Source organism: Zosterops lateralis, assembly GCF_965231275.1.
Source record: "Zosterops lateralis genome assembly, chromosome: 7".
Lineage (NCBI taxonomy): Eukaryota > Metazoa > Chordata > Aves > Passeriformes > Zosteropidae > Zosterops > Zosterops lateralis.
In genome coordinates, this window is record NC_139767.1 from 14,001,877 (window position 1) to 14,019,926 (window position 18,050).

Below are 18,050 nucleotides of genomic sequence, written 5' to 3' on the forward strand. Positions count from 1 at the left end.
GAGTTTGCTGCACAAGGCTCCATAGCTGGGCTGATCACTAAAGCACCATAGCTGGGCTGTCTGAAGTCACTGACACACATACAGCAAGGAATAGAAACCTACAAACTTCAGCAACAATGTGGCTGTGACCTCAGTGTAACTCCCAGCAGTGTATTACAAATGCCTGAGAGTGCCTTACCCCCCTCCTCTCCCTCCATGCTCAACACATTTCCTTAACTGATGAGTCAGGGTGTTTTTTTGAGAGCAGTTTTGAGCAAACACAAACTGATCATTGGCTTTCTCCAGCACACTGAGCCACATTCTTCTCCTGTATCAGCCATGGACTCCTGTAGCAGGCTTGATCACTGGCCTGGACTGAGCACAGCCTACAGGCGCAGGCTAATGGGAAAGTCACAAATTATATGGAATCATTCCCATTTTTGATTCCTGGAACTGGGGAAGGGGCTGTTGCAAGGCAGTTTGATCAGCTCCAGCAAAGCAGAGAAATGCTGTAACAGAAATCTGGACAATTACATTTGGGAAGCTTTTCTAGTATTTGAAAGCTTTACTCCTAAGGCAGATCTTCATCACCCAATTATATTCCTTGTTCAGTTCCTAGCAGGGACAGTGCTATCCTACCATATTTTCCAAAGAAGGCAATAACTTGGCCTTCGTTTTGCCTCCTCTGCACATCCAGGGATGTTTTAAAATGAAATTCTTTACGACACTGATTTCTCCAGAAGGTTTAGGAAACATCTGCAACCTTCAAGAAAAATAGGCCTTTTTGCATAAGCAGTGAAGCAAAGCCTAACATGAATTGCCATCTGGGGACATGACCAACCTTTACTGAAGTGGAGGTCAGATTAGCAAGAGCTTTCATGCAGCTCATTACAAAAATCAATGCAAGAGACAGGAAGCTCAAGTGCACAACTCTCCTTTTTCTGCCCAACATCTCTGTATCACTCTATCCCAACAGAAACTGCACTGGGGGGCATCTGAATCTCTACAGCTCCAGCAAAAGCAGAGCTGACATGTTAAACCCAAGAGCAGAATTTTCTTTGTCTGGTGCCCACAGAGGATGGCATCACCTGTTAACCCCATAAGTGCTTACAGGATTGCATTCATGCTGGCACATCTCAGACAACAGCAAAAACATTTTTAAAAGAGCAGCAGATTTTCTGACCTGGAAGGTACCAGTAAAAATACGAACATCTGTAGAAATAAGAAGTGCAGTTACCAGTTACATGTACTCTGCCTGCACAAGCAGTAAAAAGTAGCTCTAACGGGGGGCACACACTCTTGGCCTGTTCTGTGGTGCACAGGCAGCTGTGTACAGCCTAAGCACACACAGGCTGAGAAACCTCTCACCTACCACCACACAGCTGCTGGGAGGGAAGGCGACTAGGAACTGGCGCCCACACAGAAGTCAGGTGTATGGAGAAAATACTTATAAAGACCAGATAAAGAGAAAAATATAAGAGGAAAAAGGGAAGAACCACAACATGAACAGTAAGTCAGATGGCAATTACTCCATGCCATGATGGGGTAGGAGGTTCCTGCCTTGCAAACCGTTCAGTGGGGCTCTGAATGGAGCTGCCCTAGAAAAAGAAAGGAAGAAGTAGGAAATAGCATGTGAATGTGCAGCATTCAATGCTTCTTTGGCAAGCACGTATTTTGGAGGAGGAAAAGGATTCTTTGAAAGGCTTTTAAGTTATTAAGTACAATATTAATCTAGAGCCCTATGAAATCAGCACTCTCCAGTATTTGCATGACCAGTCTCATGCTGACCCAGTGCTGAATAAATTGCAAGCATCTGTCAATTTCTGATGTTGATTACATTAAGACACTGCCCTCAGAATTGTCAGGATAGAGAATCCCTTTATTGGGGCTTTGTTCTGTGGTTGTATTTCATTTCATTATATTATTACTGATGCTTCTGTTTTCTCAGGGCCAAACCAATTTTATTCCTCTTGGTTTACTAGCATTTCTCAGTCATCCTTTTTCTTGCAACCCCACAGCATGGCAAGATTACACAGCATGAGAACTAGTGGTGCTATTCCCACCCCACTTTATTTCTCTCTTTCTCACACTCACACATACTTCTCACAGGATATATCTGCTCTTCCTGACAGATATAGCTCAAGGGAGGGAAAGACACTTTGAATAAAAATATCTATATATAGAGAAAGGCTTTGTCCTTGTGTCTCCAAGGTCTTATTTAGCTAGGATTCACAAAGAAGCATTCCACGGGATAAGAGGGGCACTCTTACCCAGCTCTGGCTGCTACTGTAAAGAGGCTGGGTTAACCAGAGCTCTGTCTCTGACTAGCTGACACCCAGTAGTTCATACATACGCCACTGCAAGGTTTTGTTGCTTCCTTTGCAAAGGTTTGGCCAGAGATCCAAAAGCAAATATAAAAAAGACATATAGATTAAATCTACTTTAATATGACTACTGGTTGAATTAGAGAAAGTACCCAAAATAGACATGAGGTTAAGAATATGGAAGGTAAAAAAATCTGGATATAAAATTCCTTGGCTGAGTAAACTTGGTGCCAGTATGATTCTCGTTAAGACCCTTGCTCAGAACATCACTGCTGGCACTTTTAATCCCTTGTTTTGCTTGCTCTTAGCTTCTCTTAGACACTGTTATCCAGGCTTCCTCCTTTGGTGAGGTTACCAGTTCGTATTTTGCCTCCATGACTTGTCCTTTCACTGGGTGGAGATACAGCTTCCTTACCAGGACACTCAGCAGAACTGTGGCCACCATATAGGCAAACCTGAGGGAAGAATCAGGAGAAAAAAAATAAAAACCTTGCTATGATGTAAACTTGCCAAAGGACAGCATCCAGCTTGAACAGGTTGTCCCAGCAGTAACACCAAGATGCTGGAAGCACCTTCTCTCCTGTCTACCACACAGACTCACTAAGACCTCCTTCCCTATGCTCACCTCAGCTCTGGGCACTCCTGGCTTCCTGAGAAACCCAACAAGGAGAGGTTTTTCATGGCTAATTCCTCATTGAATCTGTCTGGGTCAAACCTATAAAAGATGAAACACATTAGGGTTTTCTGAGCAGGCACAGTATCCTTTTCCCAGAAACACGTACACGTACACACAGTAAAAAACTGGAAATGAAATAGAGAATCTCACTAATTTGTTCTCTCCAGGTCATTCCACACAAATGTATGAAGGTAATTGTGCATCCATTCCATCAATGTTCCCAGCTGGTCAGCTGTGTCCCATCTTGGTCAAAATGCTGACAAACTGAGGTAATGTGAGACAGGGCTGGAACTAATGTGCAGTACACAGCTGAGCTGCTGCTGTTACCTGCCCTCTATTCCTCTCCAGGGCACATGCAATCTCATTTGTCTGTCTCTCTCTCCCCCTCTCTCTCTCTGCCCCTCTGAGTCCCTTCCTTTATCACTTCCAAAAAAATTTCCCTTTTCTCTTTGCCCCTCACCCTTCTCTTCAAGCAGCTGGTGTGTATGTGTATGTGCTGGGGGAGGGAAGCTAGTGACTCATTCAGGTGAGAAAAGTGTTTTTTTAGGATGGTAGAGGCTGTAAGAAAACTATTATCGAGGGCTGACATGAGTTAAAACAAGGGACATTAATAAAATAACATTCAATTTCAATATTAACCCCCCTCCAAATACAAAATTTGATGGACAGAAGATGGTTCTTTTAAACCTTTCTGCTAAATACTTCAAGCCTTCATTTCCCTGCTTAAATAGCCAAACTCTGCTTCTAACAAGGTGAAAGGGCATATGGGTGCTGATCTTTAGATCAAACTTACATTTCCCCTGAACTAAAGTGAAAATTACAGATTTTGTAATAGGAGAGAAAATGCAGTTGCCTAGCAAAGAAGTAGGGAGGGTAAATAGTGTTTTTGTATAGCAGATGGGTGAAAGGATCACAAAGTCTCCTACTTCTGTCATGGAAATCTTCATCTACCTCAAGCTAAACCTCAACCCCAGCCTTCCTGAAACAAACACACAACGTTCATAGCAGTCCTCACTGTCGGTCCCATGGGGCCCCAGCAAACCTGAACACAGTTGTGACCAACCTTGGGAGGCAATCCCTGCCAAGGTGCTCACACAGTGGTGCATCAATGCTTGACCTCTTTCTAAAAAGTGTAATTGCAGGAGAGGACAAGCACTGTTCTAAAGGCTCAATTCTTTCTCCTAAATCTCAGCTGTCTATTCTCTCTGTCTAGAATAACTGACCCACATTTTTTTGCAGCCCAAGTGAAGTAAATCAGATACAGGTTAATATTTGCCACCTGGAGGCCACAGAAAGCTATAGTGATTTTTTTTTCTTAAACCTCCAAAACACTGGCCTAGATCCACTTCCGTTTTCACAGACAGACCAAAATATTGAGGTAGCATTTCCCTTCACCCTAGAAACCCACAACCTCACACTGACATTTCCTCCCTTGCACCACTGTTTCATGATGACAAACAGTGATTTCAAAGCCATTCAAGTCACTGTTTCACAGAAAACCTTTAACAGAAGCTACCAGGATTAGCTAGGGAAGCTCCATGTATACACACAGACAGGTTTTTACTAAACCCACACGCATACAAGCCCCAAAACCATGCCCATGGAGACAAACAAACCCAGACCTTCATGAACTGATTTTCTTACAGACTCCCTTTCATCTCCAGAATCTGCTTAAGGCAGGCCCTGCAGCACAAAAGGCTGTGCTGTAAGATCTAATTTAACAAAGCAAAGGAATTAGCTGCAATTCAAGTCGATTCTACATACTTGTATGGTGATGGCCAAGATGAACTATCCTGCTGCATCACACCAAGAGCATAAAGCACGAGTGTCTGCAAAGAGAATTACAACACATCAGTGTGGAAGGAAATGCACAGTTAAAGACACCTCTCAACAGTTCTGCTGGATGATGGTTATTCTGAGACTACTCACATTTAGGTGGATTAAAAAGACAATTATGCAGTATTCATCTACAGATTTTCATAATCCATGCCCACATGTTAGGATTTTAACTTCTAAGAACCACACTGCAACTATTGGTGGTTACAGAGGGTGTGACCCCATTTCTCTATGCTTGCTGAGATGTATGTATGGACTACTTTACTCTCTGGAAGGCGATATGATGAAGCCTGAAACAATGCTCTTTTAAGCATAACTGAGCCCATAGGCCCCTTCAAAAGCTTACTCATCCCTTGTGGAGCCAGAAGCAGAAGCCAATCTGCTCAGCAAGAGAACATGAATTTGCAGAGCCTATCCCACAGAGAAAGTGCAAGCAAACTTTGAGCTAAAGTGTACTTTCAGATGACAGAGCACCTGCTCAGGTTCAACATTGTCAGCAGAAATGGTCTTCCTGCCTTATTCTGGTCTGGAAGAAGAGGAAACAGTAAATTCCCCTACAGGAAAAGAGAGTGGCCTAGTGCTCCCAGCACTGCCCTACCTCTTTGGGGATAGTATGCTGGTCCACTCTGCCCTCCAGCTCCTGCAGCTGTGCAGCAATGGGAGTGAGCTTTGCTGTCCGCACTGTCTCACACAGCACTTGCCGACAGTACCTGCAACAGTAACCCTTGGTCAGTGTAATTCCCAGAGAGAAGCTTGTCCACATCCTTGTGTCAACTGCTGTATTTAGAGGCACTTCCTTTTTTTTATTTTCTGGCAAGGAGTCCCAACATCTTTGCAAGAAGCATTAAATCTCATTAACAGCCTTTTAGAAGGTTGTCGGAATCTCTCTCCTTTCAGATTTTAAACCAAACTAAATCTGCTAAAATGCGTGAACATACCAGCCCTTTTCCTGTACCTCTAACTCATACAAGAAGCAGCAAGAAAACACACTCAATATTCCTTTACTGAAACTCTTAACACTAGTCCAAATACAAAATGCACCTGGTTGCAGCAATGTAACAAATGCAGAAAACCTAAATGCACACTGCTGACCAGTCATCATTACTTGTGGCCCTTTGAAAAGAAGACTGGTCCATGCTTTCTCTATAAATACCTCTATACTCAACCATGAAAATGACTGATTACTTCTACTACTTCTGGAAAACTAGGACAGAAACCAAAGAAGACAGTGAACAAAATGTTGGCCTGGCAGCCAGGGAACTGATTCTGTGCTTTTCCTCTGCTGATGAACCTAATGGGTTTCCTACAGACACCCTAAAGTGAACACCTTGGTCCCTCTGTCTGGAGCGCCAGCAGATTCTGTGTTGCAAGTCATCCAGTGGTTTTATCACTTCCAGAAAGAAAAAAGGGAGTAAGTAGCTTTTGGATGCCTTCTCCTGGCCTAGTGCAGGGTAGGCATCAGACTCCACATGAAATGCCTGTCCCCACCACATGACACAGCCTCCCTCTGTGTTCCTGCTGCAGGACCCACCTGAGCTGCTCAATTTTCTCATGTGTAATTGGTCCCTTCCCCAGAACACGGTCCATCTCCTTGTAGAGATTCTGCTGAACATCTTCAGAGGTTGTCAGGAAATAGACTGCCCAGGTACACACTGGGGAAGGAATCAAGACAAGACTGGACCCAGAAAATTCAATCCTTTACAAATGGCATTCAGTTCTCTTACTGCCTGTATTTTCAACATTACCTTTTGGCCTAAAAAAAAGGTGACCTCTGTTTACAGCAGGCTGTGGTGATTCTGTATTCAGTGGTAAGAACAGAGGCTGAACTCCTGTGTAACAAGAGGCCCTACAGGCTACAATTCTCCTTCTGATGCTATAAGGAGCTTAGGAAGCTGTGCAGGACACTAAAGCACTCAGCCCCACAGCTCTGGGAAAGGGACCACACAGCCCAACAAACCCTGGGGAATCAGGGCTATTACACCAACCATGCAAACAAAAGGCTGGATTGTTCAAAGCTCTAGAACATTCTCTTATGTGGGGTCTTCCCTAGCACATCTCAGGCAAATGCTCCAGACAGCCAATGCCTGGGGCTCCTGAAGGGAGCTCTCTGCAGATGTTGGCAAGCAGTTGTCCCCCCACATCTATTTTTTGAGGTACTTGAGATTATCTTCAATACCAGAGTGAGAAAAAAAAAACAAACAAAAAACTTGCATAAGAAATAAGTGTGTAGGATGCAGTTTCCCTAAAGCTACAAGGACATGTTTCTAGCTCTCGAAAATGTCTATTCATAAGAACTATCTGGAATCTTGGACTTGATGATCCTTGTGGGTCCCTTCCAACACAGAATATTCTGTGATTCTGTGAATCCATGTGGATTCAAGCCCCTTAAAACTACAGTCTTCCTGGAGTACATGGAGAGGATATTCTCTGGAGAAAGTATTACCATAGTTGCCTGATTTACCTTCCACATTCTTTAACACCTAGATGCACCTTGGAGGTCTTCTTTGGAGTCCCAGCCCCACTGGCTGAGATAATCAAGGCCAGATAATCATCTCTTTATCATAAGGTATTTTACACAGCTTCAGTTTGTATTTTTATTTGTTTGGGGTTTTTTTTATAATCTTTGCAAAAATCCCAGAGTAGCTTCTTTGAAAGTCCTCCATGCATGGAACACATCTATCCTCCAGAAATTCAAAGCACCCAGGCAGCTGCTAGCACTCTAACTTTCTTGCTATGTGCCTGAGCCTATTTTACAACATGATCTTTGTGGCTTATTTATTTTGGTGTTCTTTTCATCAAATTTAGCATCAATTGCCGGGGTTAAGAATGCAAGCAAAAATCAATAGGGAGAAATTCTAAGGTTCACCATAAGACTGGAAAGGTTGTCAAACACAGCTTAGGTTCAGCTAACTAACTGAGGCTGTGTCAACAGTCTGATGTAAAAATTAGCTTCTTCTATATGTCTGTAGTTCAAGAGAAAGAATAATTAATACAACTTTTTATTACTCTAGGGGGTAAGTCTCATGTCATCACACCCAGGAATGTAAGGATGGGAAGTTACGTACAGTTCCTGTACTTACAGTTAGCAGTGATTACACATCCTGCCAAAGAGAAGATCATTGTATCCTCCAGAATCTAGGAAAGAAAATCTACTTCAGGGAACAAAGTCTATAAGATTGTAAAGAGAAAAAAGAAGTGGCATACTCTCCACTCAAGCATATTAAATCCCTTTAGTGCAGAGAGCAGGAAATACATCTAAAAGACATAAACTGAGTTCTCTGTAGAACTTCCACTGGAATTGCACAAGACATACTTAATATTAACATACTTCTGGTTTATAAAAATAGCTATGAAGCAGTGGCAAGGACATCTACTGAAGTCTAATGCAATCAAACATTGCAGGACTGGAAAAAAAAACAACTAGAAGCCCTGCTTTGGTAAAGAATCTAAGCTAAGATGCAAAACCTTATATTAATCAAAGGCTACCGTGTAATGAATTGCCCATCTGGCAAAACTCCATTACTGTGTAAGGAGGTAACAGCTGCACAGACCTGCTGGTCACTCAGGCTCCCCTGCAGCAAGGTGTCTATAAAGACATGCCTGTTGAATGATCTGCCTCGGCGCTCCTTTGTCACCTTCCTTAAGATGGATTCCATCTCCACCAGAGCTTTGGAAGAAAAAAGAAATGTTTATTTTAAAACTTGGTCATCCTGGTGCTGCAGAGAAGCAAATCCATCTCCCCAAGCAGATTTTCACACCAGCTGTCCCTGCTGGGCTCACTTACAGAAGCAGCCTCTGTTACATGTTACTGTCAATTTGGAAGGCAGTATCCCCAATTTAGTTGAAAATGCAGGAACCACACAACACAGGTTGCCTATAAAAAGCCATCCTTACAGGTATAACTGAGATGTATACTCTGCCAGCTGAAATCACATAAGGGGAAGACAAGTAACACTGCTGAACCATCAGAGTTCAACATTTCATTATTTCTATTCATTATTCTATTTCATTAGCCCCCATAAAAACATGTATGAGCTGTATGAGCCACACAGCTCTGGTTACATGACGTGCAGAGTTACAATTACTGCAGCACCAGGACTGATGGAGCCCCTTTGGCCAGGCAGAGTGTGAAAGGATGGCTCTGTGCTAAAGAGTCTGCAGAGACAGACAGAGGAATGGGAGGAAATGTGGGAGGGTTTTGGCACAGAGCCCACATATCTGAAGGTATGTGAGTGCCTAGCTCCTGGTGACTGCTGTGGGAACCAGGGGGAATTAGGGACCCAGATACCATTGCCTGTCTGGTCTAAATGACCTACTAAGGACTATCCAAGAAACATGGAGCAGAATTTAGGTCTGAAACTCCATTTATCAAGGCCCAGTTCAGATGCTTTGTCTTAGAATTACCTTCCTTCCTCCTCTCTGCGTAGGAAGGCCAGCAACACCCAAACACCAAGGCTCACTATCTGGAGTGTGTGAAATTGTGTCCTCATGCAACATCATACTACAGCTCAGGAGGAGAATGACCATGGGAGGAACCCAACTCGATGGAGCAGAAGTTGTCCTAAGGTTCTGAAACCCACAGAACCAGAAGTATAAAGAAGGAAACACTGGTTTTGGAAGATTTACAAGCAAAACTTTAGTTCCAGATACAATCTACTTTAGTTTAGTGTCTTATCAATCAATACTGAAATGGTGTAATTATTAAGAACAAAAAAAAAAAAAAAAAAAAAAAAAAAAAAAAAAAAAAAAAAAAAAGATAAGACAACTTAAAATTTGAATAACTTACTATAAAATATATGAGAAACAAAAGTACTGCTGTAACAGACCTGAAAATCATGTTATCTTGTAAGAATACATCAGGGGCTCCCTGACGGTGTATCCAAGAAGGTGGATCCAACAAAGCAGCACCTCTGTACTTGTGTCTCCCAGCCTGTGAGTGACTGTCTGGCAGTACAGGCCCCAGATGGTGCATCATCTGAACGCCCTACAGGCCAAATCCAGGGGCTCCATCTGTCTCCACCTAGCACAGCTGCTTGCCTCCAAGAGAGGGCAAAAGTGGACACCAGGGGACAGAACAGGAAGGGAGGAAGCACACCCTGATTCTTCCCCTCTGTCACTCTCCAGACCAGACAGACCCTAGAACTGGACCTGGAACTAGAGTTCTAGTCCTACAACTTCTCACATAAAGGCAGCTTGCCACTCAACTCCAAAACAATGATCTAATGTGAGAGTAAGTATCTGGTAGCTTTTGGCATGATGAGCAACTCTGAAGAAAAGCCAAGACAACTGGGCAAATGAAGTGCTTTCACATGCTAGCTAACTCCTAAGGATTAATCAGAGTGGGAGGAAAACTGCAATTTTGTGAGAAACCTACCATCTTCATAGTGCTTCTTCCTAGTCATGTTTTTGTCAAGAGACCCATCCAAGAAACCTTTTCCAATCTCTGACCAGATCTGGAAGAAGAACAGAAAGAACAGCACCATCATTCACCATAGGCTGAGACTGCTGGGACTACTCTCTTCTTCCCTACTCAGGAAAATGGAAACACTAAATAAAAATAAGACTTCCTGTCAATATGGAACTGGTCTTCTCTTTAGGACACCACATCCCATTTCAGACGCTATGTCTATGATAGCTGGAATTAGGCTGAAATTAAACAACTGTAATTACAACTGTAGAGAAAACGCTACGGGAATCTTAAATGGGAGAGGAAACTGGTTTTTTCCCACCCTACCACCAGCATATTTAACATCCCCACATGTGGATGCAAGTGAGATCTCCTCAGATTTTCCTTTCTCCACAATGTCACAGAGCCTTCAGAAGATCTTTGAAAGGGAGAAGTTCCACTGGCAGTCCCAACAGAGTTTAACTGATTTAGGTACCAAAGACCTCCTAACTGCCATTGGATCTGGGTTCCTGACCCCCATGGATCCTTTAGAAACACCCCCTACTAATGACAGTAGGATCAGCAGCAGGATGTTTCTAACAGTTTCAGCTTGGGACAAGTGAGGCAGAGCCCTCAAGCTTGTACTTGAAAGACTCAGCAGTAGCTTGTACTAAACTGTACACAGATACAAGCTCTGTGTTTTAGTTTGGAAAAATGGAAAAGGAGGTTTCGTGGCTCTTTGGGACACTTACTGCATCATGGTGCCTGCGGAATCGGATGACTTCCCGGTCATCTTCAAAGCTGCTGCCCATGGCTGTCTGCGTGACAGACTTCATGGCAAAGCCCAGCATGTGCTGGCAGAGTGGCACATGTTGTGCCTCAGGGAGAGACAGCCATTTGGCCAGTAGCTCTTCTGACAGCTTGAGAGGGAATGAACCATTAGTTAGGAGTAACACCAGCAGTCTATTTACCAAACACACCCTGGACACATTCCCACCCGCTTCCTCAGGCAGACCACACTTCCATGGCTATGGAATAACACTAAACTCTTTCCAGGTTTCTTCCCATTATTAAACAGTAACACTTTAGCCTCCAATCTTCTGCTTCTTTCAAGGCTCTCCCCCAACAAAGCAACCCTATTCCCCTCTCTTGTTTCCTCTATCACAAAAGAAACCTTAAATCCTTTAATAATGACAGCTCCAAAACAGGAAAACAGATCATATTCTGGCTGCTGGACTAAATCAACATCATCTCTTTGTGGCCCCAAAAGCTGGTTCCTTGCTCCTGTCCTGGGAATCCAGGTGCTCCAGTATCTATAACTGCATCTGCTATCCTGGCATAAAAATTAAGCAAGTTCAGCCCTTCCCCCAGGCCACTGGAGCTAAGAAAATTCAAATATTCTCACCATGAAAGGCAAAGGCTGTTTGCTACCTCAGATGCTTATAGCTCCAGCACTAATTTGAATGCAGATCCTTTATCCTAGTGATCATTCTCACTAAACCTTCCTCTGTGAGCCATACAGGGCTTCTCTGCTGTACAAAGGCAGTTACCTTCTGGATGAGAGCAAAGTTACTTTGCAAGGACTTGGTCACACCATTTTCATATAGTTTTCTCCTCATGTGGCTCTCTCCTGTATCCCCATTCAGGCTGGACTGGTACCTCAAGAGGGATTTCAGCATTGTCTCAAAGGGATCCACTGAAAGCAAACAGATAAAACACCATTCAAAAGCCACACTACACAGGGCTGAGGAAAACAGCAGCCTCTTGAATAGGGTATTGCTACTTCTGGGCAGTGAGCAAGGCTCCTTCCCCCTCCCACAGTCTTTTTTGTGTGCCAAATTTCTCTTGCTCAGTGTGGGCTTTTTTCTGGGGCTGATCACCGTCCTGTGATCAGCTCTCCCTGCAGAGCTTGCCTGCTGGCTCTACCAAGTAACTCTTTAGCAACAACACCTTCAGAGCTTGTTCCCCATTTGCCAGTTGCCAGCTGGTTCTGCCATCTACTTGGTGACAAGAGTGAGTGTGGCACAGCCCTTCCCCTTCTCTTCCAGCCTGACCTGCAGTCTCTTTAGCACATTCCCCTTCACATCTGGTGTGCTCTCCTGCCTGAAGATGGCTATGCACTCAGGACATACCAGCTCACACGACAAACTTAGCCAGAGGTTGCTCTCTGCACTCCTTCCTTTGCATCCCAGACCCAGGAAATCTCGTTTGATCCCCTACTGCTCCTGCATTTCTCTTGTGTGCACTGAGTTTCCTGCTGAAGAGCCCTTCCCAAACTAGCACCTACCTGCCTGCCAGGGCTGCCTCCAGCACAGAAGCTCAAAAGTTCCTATAGAAAACCATACCCCACTAAGCTACAGGATGCTTTATACTGCTGATCACCTTCTTTCCATCTTGAACACACAGACACTTGCATCAGAGTACGAACTAGACAAAACCATGTCACTTCCCTATCCCTGACTCATTTCAGTTGGATTTTTAACTGAATTTCACCACCAAGAATTTCTATTTAATAAATTTGCTAAAGTATATTAGGTGTCAATGCAAAACTGAGCAATATAGCATGGCATATGTTTTTCCCTTTCTGTAAGCCTTTTAGCATGTCTTGTGGAACCAGCAGAGTCTTTAAGGAACTATGTGGTAGCAGCAACCATGGTTTTCAAGAAGGATATTGTCACTATTGATCACACAGTCTGTTATTTCTCCCAGATGGAGAGTGAAACCTCTGAGGCACCAGAAAACATTAAGGCTGGGCTAGGGACATATGACTTTACCAGCTGTGGATGTATCCAGGATTCCCCACAGAGACTGGGGCCTCATTATGCTACTAGGCAAACTTACAAGAAGAGAAAATTCCCACCTGCAGAGGACTTACTACCTAAGGACATAAAAGCAGCTAACGAGGCCAGAGGCATGAATATGGTAATCTTTCCCAAATGTTTTTCTCTCACATCTTTTCCTTTCCAATGTTTTTAAGCTCTGCATCTCACCCTCTTTCCCACTTTGAATGACAAGGAGCATGAGCATGTGTCTTTTGGCAGAGCAGATGGTACCTGCGGCTCTCCACGTGGCGCGAGCTGTTATGTGACTCTAGCTGCTGCTGCTAATTCCTCCTCCAAGGTACTTTGCCACGGAGCTGCTATTCATGCCACAGATCCCTGCTGACTGGCACTGGCACAGCCAGGCACAATACTGGGTAGCCAGGAAGACACATGGCAGGTGGTAAAGCCCACACAGAAAATTCGGCACGCAGAGGCATCTGAAGAGCTGGAGGATGCTTAGAGGCAACACCTGCTGAAACTGCAAAGTTTTCCTGCTGCACATGAAAGAAAACTGCTGGATTAGCCATGGGCTCTGGGTTTTTCTCTCCCAATGTCCCTAGACTAAACTGGCAATCCCACACCACCAATACACACTCACTGCTGTGCACTGAGGGCTGCAGAGCCTGGGCTGCCCTTTTGCTGAGGGCTGGCTCTGCCTCGCACTGTTTGGGAAAGGGCTATTTCTGCACAGCTGTGGGAGGCCAGTGACTCCACAAGGCATGAACTGCCTCTGTTCTGCCAGCACTTGCACAGACTTCATCCTTTGTCTTTGTTTTGAAAACATCTCCAGGGTCACAATTTCGGCCCTCCTAGTGATACATATCAAAATTTCAACTGTTCTTTTCACTTACTAGGAAATCTCCCCATCCCAAAAACCTCAGACTGCTGCCCTGGACACCACTGCAAGTAAGTACAGAGGAAAAAATCTAACTGAGATCAAGCACAACTGAAGATCAGAGACAAAAAGGACCTCTGAACCTGCACAGTAAAATGCTGACAGAACAGCAATGAAGTCCTGCTCAGACAGGCAGGAGCCATGGCTCCATCTGCAGCATTCAATGTGCTTCAGGTTCACTGCCCCAACCCAAAAAGCAACATCAACTCAAGTGAGCTTTCCAAGTTGGTCTCTGAACCCACTGCTCCTGGCAATCCTGCATTAGCCCACCCTCTTCACATCCACATCATCTGTAGGCCTGAACTGCTTCCCCAGAGCCACCCAGGGGAATCATCAGTACCAGCTGCAAAGTTTTACTTCCTTTGAATTCTCCTTGCAAATTAATCTCAACCAAGCTTTAAGAGGCTATGAAAACATACCAATTTCAAACACTGCTTGAAGCCTAAGGAAAAGGAGTCTCCTGGCATTGGAAATGCTTATAACTATGAATCAAATTAGATCAAATTAGTCCAGCTTCAAGGCTTTGATGAGAGAAATGCATTATCTGCCTCTCTCTCTCTCTGTCTCCAAGAAGTTTGGCCACACCTGTGACACACATATGAGATGAGAGGAACCTTTGCATGATACTTGGAGCCAAATCCTGTATCTCAGCCTTGGAAACCAAATGTCAGATATCCACAAAGAAGGATGGTGGCCTCAGGCACTCCAGCTGACTGAGGAAGAGTCACAGGGTGTGGGTTTTCAAGTGGGGCTGAAGAGTCAGGAGTGGGATATAATGCAGTCCACTGTGGGCTGTCTCCTGTCCCACAGCACTGTGCCACAGAAGAGATATGGGCAAGACCACATCTCCAATAAAACTTGATGCTCCCCAGAGCCAGTTTGTGGCTGAGACCTACTACAACCCCTATTCCCACTCACCAAGAAAGAATACAGGAAGAGCTTTGCTATAGCTACTCAGCTACTACTGTTCATACCTCGACACTTCAGGAAATATAACCTCTAAGATTCCTCACCTCTAATAAAGTTTGAGCACCTCTGGCAAGCATGAGTGCTAAAAGGAAAGCAGTGATACAACTTATATTGCTGCTCTTCCAGCTCTGAGATCATAAGAACCCTCCTTCTCAAGCCTGTTGCCTTTATGATGACCCCCTCACAAGCCCTTTCTTTGTCTGGGCTGAACACACTTTCCCTGGCTTCTCCTGCAAGACAGGCTCCTCACTTCTCTGAGAGCACCGGCAGCCTTTATTTGCACTTGCTTTATTCAAAAGCATGCCTGAGTACAGAGGTCAGAACCACACACAGGACTTCAGGTCTGACTCATGCTCATTTTGTGCAAAAGTCCTCTTTTTACAGAAAATCCATGACTCAAAGTGTCCTTTTTCTTCCATGGCCATTTCATCCCACAGGCAATTCACTCAGCCCTGTTTCTGTTCCTGCTATTCCAGCCCACAGGGATATCCATCTCACTCTGCTGCCCTGTGCTGACAAAGGGTTCCAGAATAATGCTATCAGGGTAGGACACTAACGTAAGATGGAGTATTTCATGTCCCCCGCACTGCCTTTCACTTTTCCAAGACAATCCAGCCTTGATCCCCCTTTCATTTATCAGTATCCAAGCAAATTCTGAACTGAATCCCTGACATAAACACAGTTCCATCACTTTCCTTGTCTAAAACTCTAAGTATCAAAGTATAACATTCATTTCCCATTTATCCCCCAATCCTTAAAAAAGTATGTTTAGCCCTTGACATAGCAGGATACTAGGCTAGCTCAAGCTGTCTGGGCCACCTAATTTCTTGCATTTAAGCCCAGGCACTGTATTTCTCTTTCTCTGGTACTCAGATCCTCCCAAATTCAGAACATTTATGAGAACGTGCCTGTGCAGGGGCTTGTCACCACTTCTCTGAGCTTTGAGAAAGTGACTGTCTGCTTAATTTCCCCCAAACACATTTGAGAGCATTCAGATCTTTCAGGGTGGTTTTCCACCTTCTGGAGTGTCATCTTTATCCAATGTGTCTTGCTGATCCTCGTTAACTCCCACTTCTTTCCCAGATTGTCACAATTTCTTTTTTTGATTCTGTCAGGCATGTACATGAAGCTTACCCCTCACGACCCCAGCATAAAGTGAGCTGAGAGACCTGCCTGTGCCTAAAGACAGCCTACAGGATCAGGTCAGAGGTGTGCACCCAGCACCTCAGTCAACCTTGTGAGATAAAAACTGGGAAAGCAAGAGATTAAACCCAAATGTCAACTGAGTTAACTTATTGAGTGTGATAACCTTAGGAAGCAAAATGCCCTAAGAGGCTTAGGCCATAAATTAAAATACTCTCCCATGACTAAGAGGGTCAACTCAGCTATCAGCACCACCAACCACTTCCAAGACTGGAAGATCCTTAGGAGTTTTCACCACAAATGTCTACACACCAAAAGAAACATGAAAGGTGAAGAACTTCTCCAAATAATAGTTTGAAAAACCTCCATGCTGAACCATGCAAGGCAGTTATCACAAACTAGCAGAGCTATTTTCAGACTTAATTTAGCAAAGTTTACCCTCATAAACTGTATTTCAAACTGCTTTTAAAATGTATGCCAAATGGCTACAGGATGTTCACCTTGCTCTATGAAGTGACTAATGAGCATGATGTTTGCCTGTAGAGAGATGGTCAAAGACACAAGCAATACTGATTTCTTGATGGCCACTGGCCAGCAGTAATCCTCGGTCACTGATACTCAAGTCCAGTAAGCCGGACCAAAGTCAGACCTGAACCACCATGTCAGCTACAAAGTCTCCTTTTCTTTCAACCTAGAATGAAACTCCAACTTCCCCCGACAACCCTCCTTTGGTGCCCAGCAAGGGCAGAACAAATGGACTCAAAGACAATATAAAAGACACTTACACGACCGGTTGGGGTTCACGTGTTGTTTCAGGAGATCAATGGAGCCGAGGCTGACAACAAGACGCCTTCCAAACCAGAAGGAGACCAGTGGCCCATATTTCTCATGAAGGTTCACAAGAAACTCATGTAAACTGCTGCTGACAATGATATCTGGCAGGTTGCCATCCCTGAGAAACACAGAGGATATCTGGTCATGAATAGCATCCTCTGCCAATGCTGAACTTCACCAATGTGGAGACAGAAAACACTTACTTTTCATCAGTTGGAGCCAGCCCAGGGATACCTGATGCTTGCCTAGATGCCTAGAGTAAAAGGAAATGCATCAATCTACATGAACTTCACATTTTATACAGGTCTCACAGCCTTCCAGCAGGAGAGATGAGTTTTCCACACCAATGCTACTACACTACGTACAAACATGAGACAGAAGCTGGATATGCTACATCTGCAGGCTTTTAACCTGCTAAGCCGATAAACCCCAAGTGTGTGCCTGGTGCCACTGGCTAAACCGGGATTACTCATTTGGTTAGATGAAAGATGTCTACATAAAGATTTAAAGGGTCAAGTCTGCAATGTAGGATGTTACACAGCGATCTGCCCCGGGGGCCTGCAAAAACGCGAGGCGAGCAGAGCGCGCCTCTGGAAAGCGGGATTCAGTCCCGGAGCAGCAGAGCCGCGCTGTCCCTGAGCGCCCTGCCCGGCAGCTCCTCCGGCAGGCCTGGGCCACGGCCCGCCCGGGCCCGGGTATGGGCCAGGGGCACCGCCCGAGCCCGGGGGCACCGCCCGAGCCCAGGGGGCACCGCCCGAGCCCAGGGGGCACCGCCCGAGCCCAGGGGCACCGCCCGAGCCCAGGGGGCACCGCCCGAGCCCAGGGGGCACCGCCCGAGCCCAGGGGCACCGCCCGAGCCCAGGGGGCACCGCCCGAGCCCGGGGCACTGCCCGAGCCCAGGGGCACCGCCCGAGCCCGGGGCCATGGGACGGGCTATGGGACGGGCCCGGGCTGCCCCGGCCCGCGGCCGCTCGCTCTCCGCCCGCCTGCACCGGGGCCGGGCCGGGGCCCCCCGCCCCACGGCCGCAGCATTACCGGGTACAGGTAGAGCACGGCGCCCACGAGGATGAGCAGGAAGGTGACGGCGAAGATGGCGAAGTCCAGCATGGCCGGGCCGGGGCGGCGGAGCGGCGGCGGCTCGGCCCCACCCCGGGGCCGCCGGCGGGGCAGGAAGGGGCGGGCCGGG

The 18,050-nt window shown here is 45.5% G+C and overlaps 1 protein-coding gene across 2 annotated transcripts; it reads right to left on the reverse strand.

The window, feature by feature from the left end:
• Positions 1-1,721: 1,721 nt before the first annotated feature.
• On the reverse strand, positions 1,722-18,013 carry CYP20A1 (cytochrome P450 family 20 subfamily A member 1). 2 transcript variants are annotated; one of them, XM_083865473.1, is made up of 13 exons: positions 17,900-18,013; positions 17,068-17,117; positions 16,816-16,982; positions 11,752-11,897; positions 10,954-11,121; positions 10,190-10,268; positions 8,367-8,482; positions 7,896-7,950; positions 6,347-6,467; positions 5,414-5,525; positions 4,744-4,808; positions 2,929-3,018; positions 1,723-2,758 (listed from the first exon to the last, which is right to left on the reverse strand). In XM_083865473.1, exons 1-13 carry the CDS (start codon positions 17,969-17,971, stop codon positions 2,608-2,610), a joined length of 1,392 nt encoding a protein of 463 aa, XP_083721599.1. In that variant the 5' UTR covers positions 17,972-18,013; the 3' UTR covers positions 1,723-2,607. The 2 variants fall into 2 exon arrangements, with proteins under 2 accessions (XP_083721600.1, XP_083721599.1); XM_083865474.1 differs by lacking the exon at positions 10,954-11,121 and having other exon boundaries at positions 1,722-2,758.
• Between the last annotated feature and the right edge of the window lie 37 nt (positions 18,014-18,050).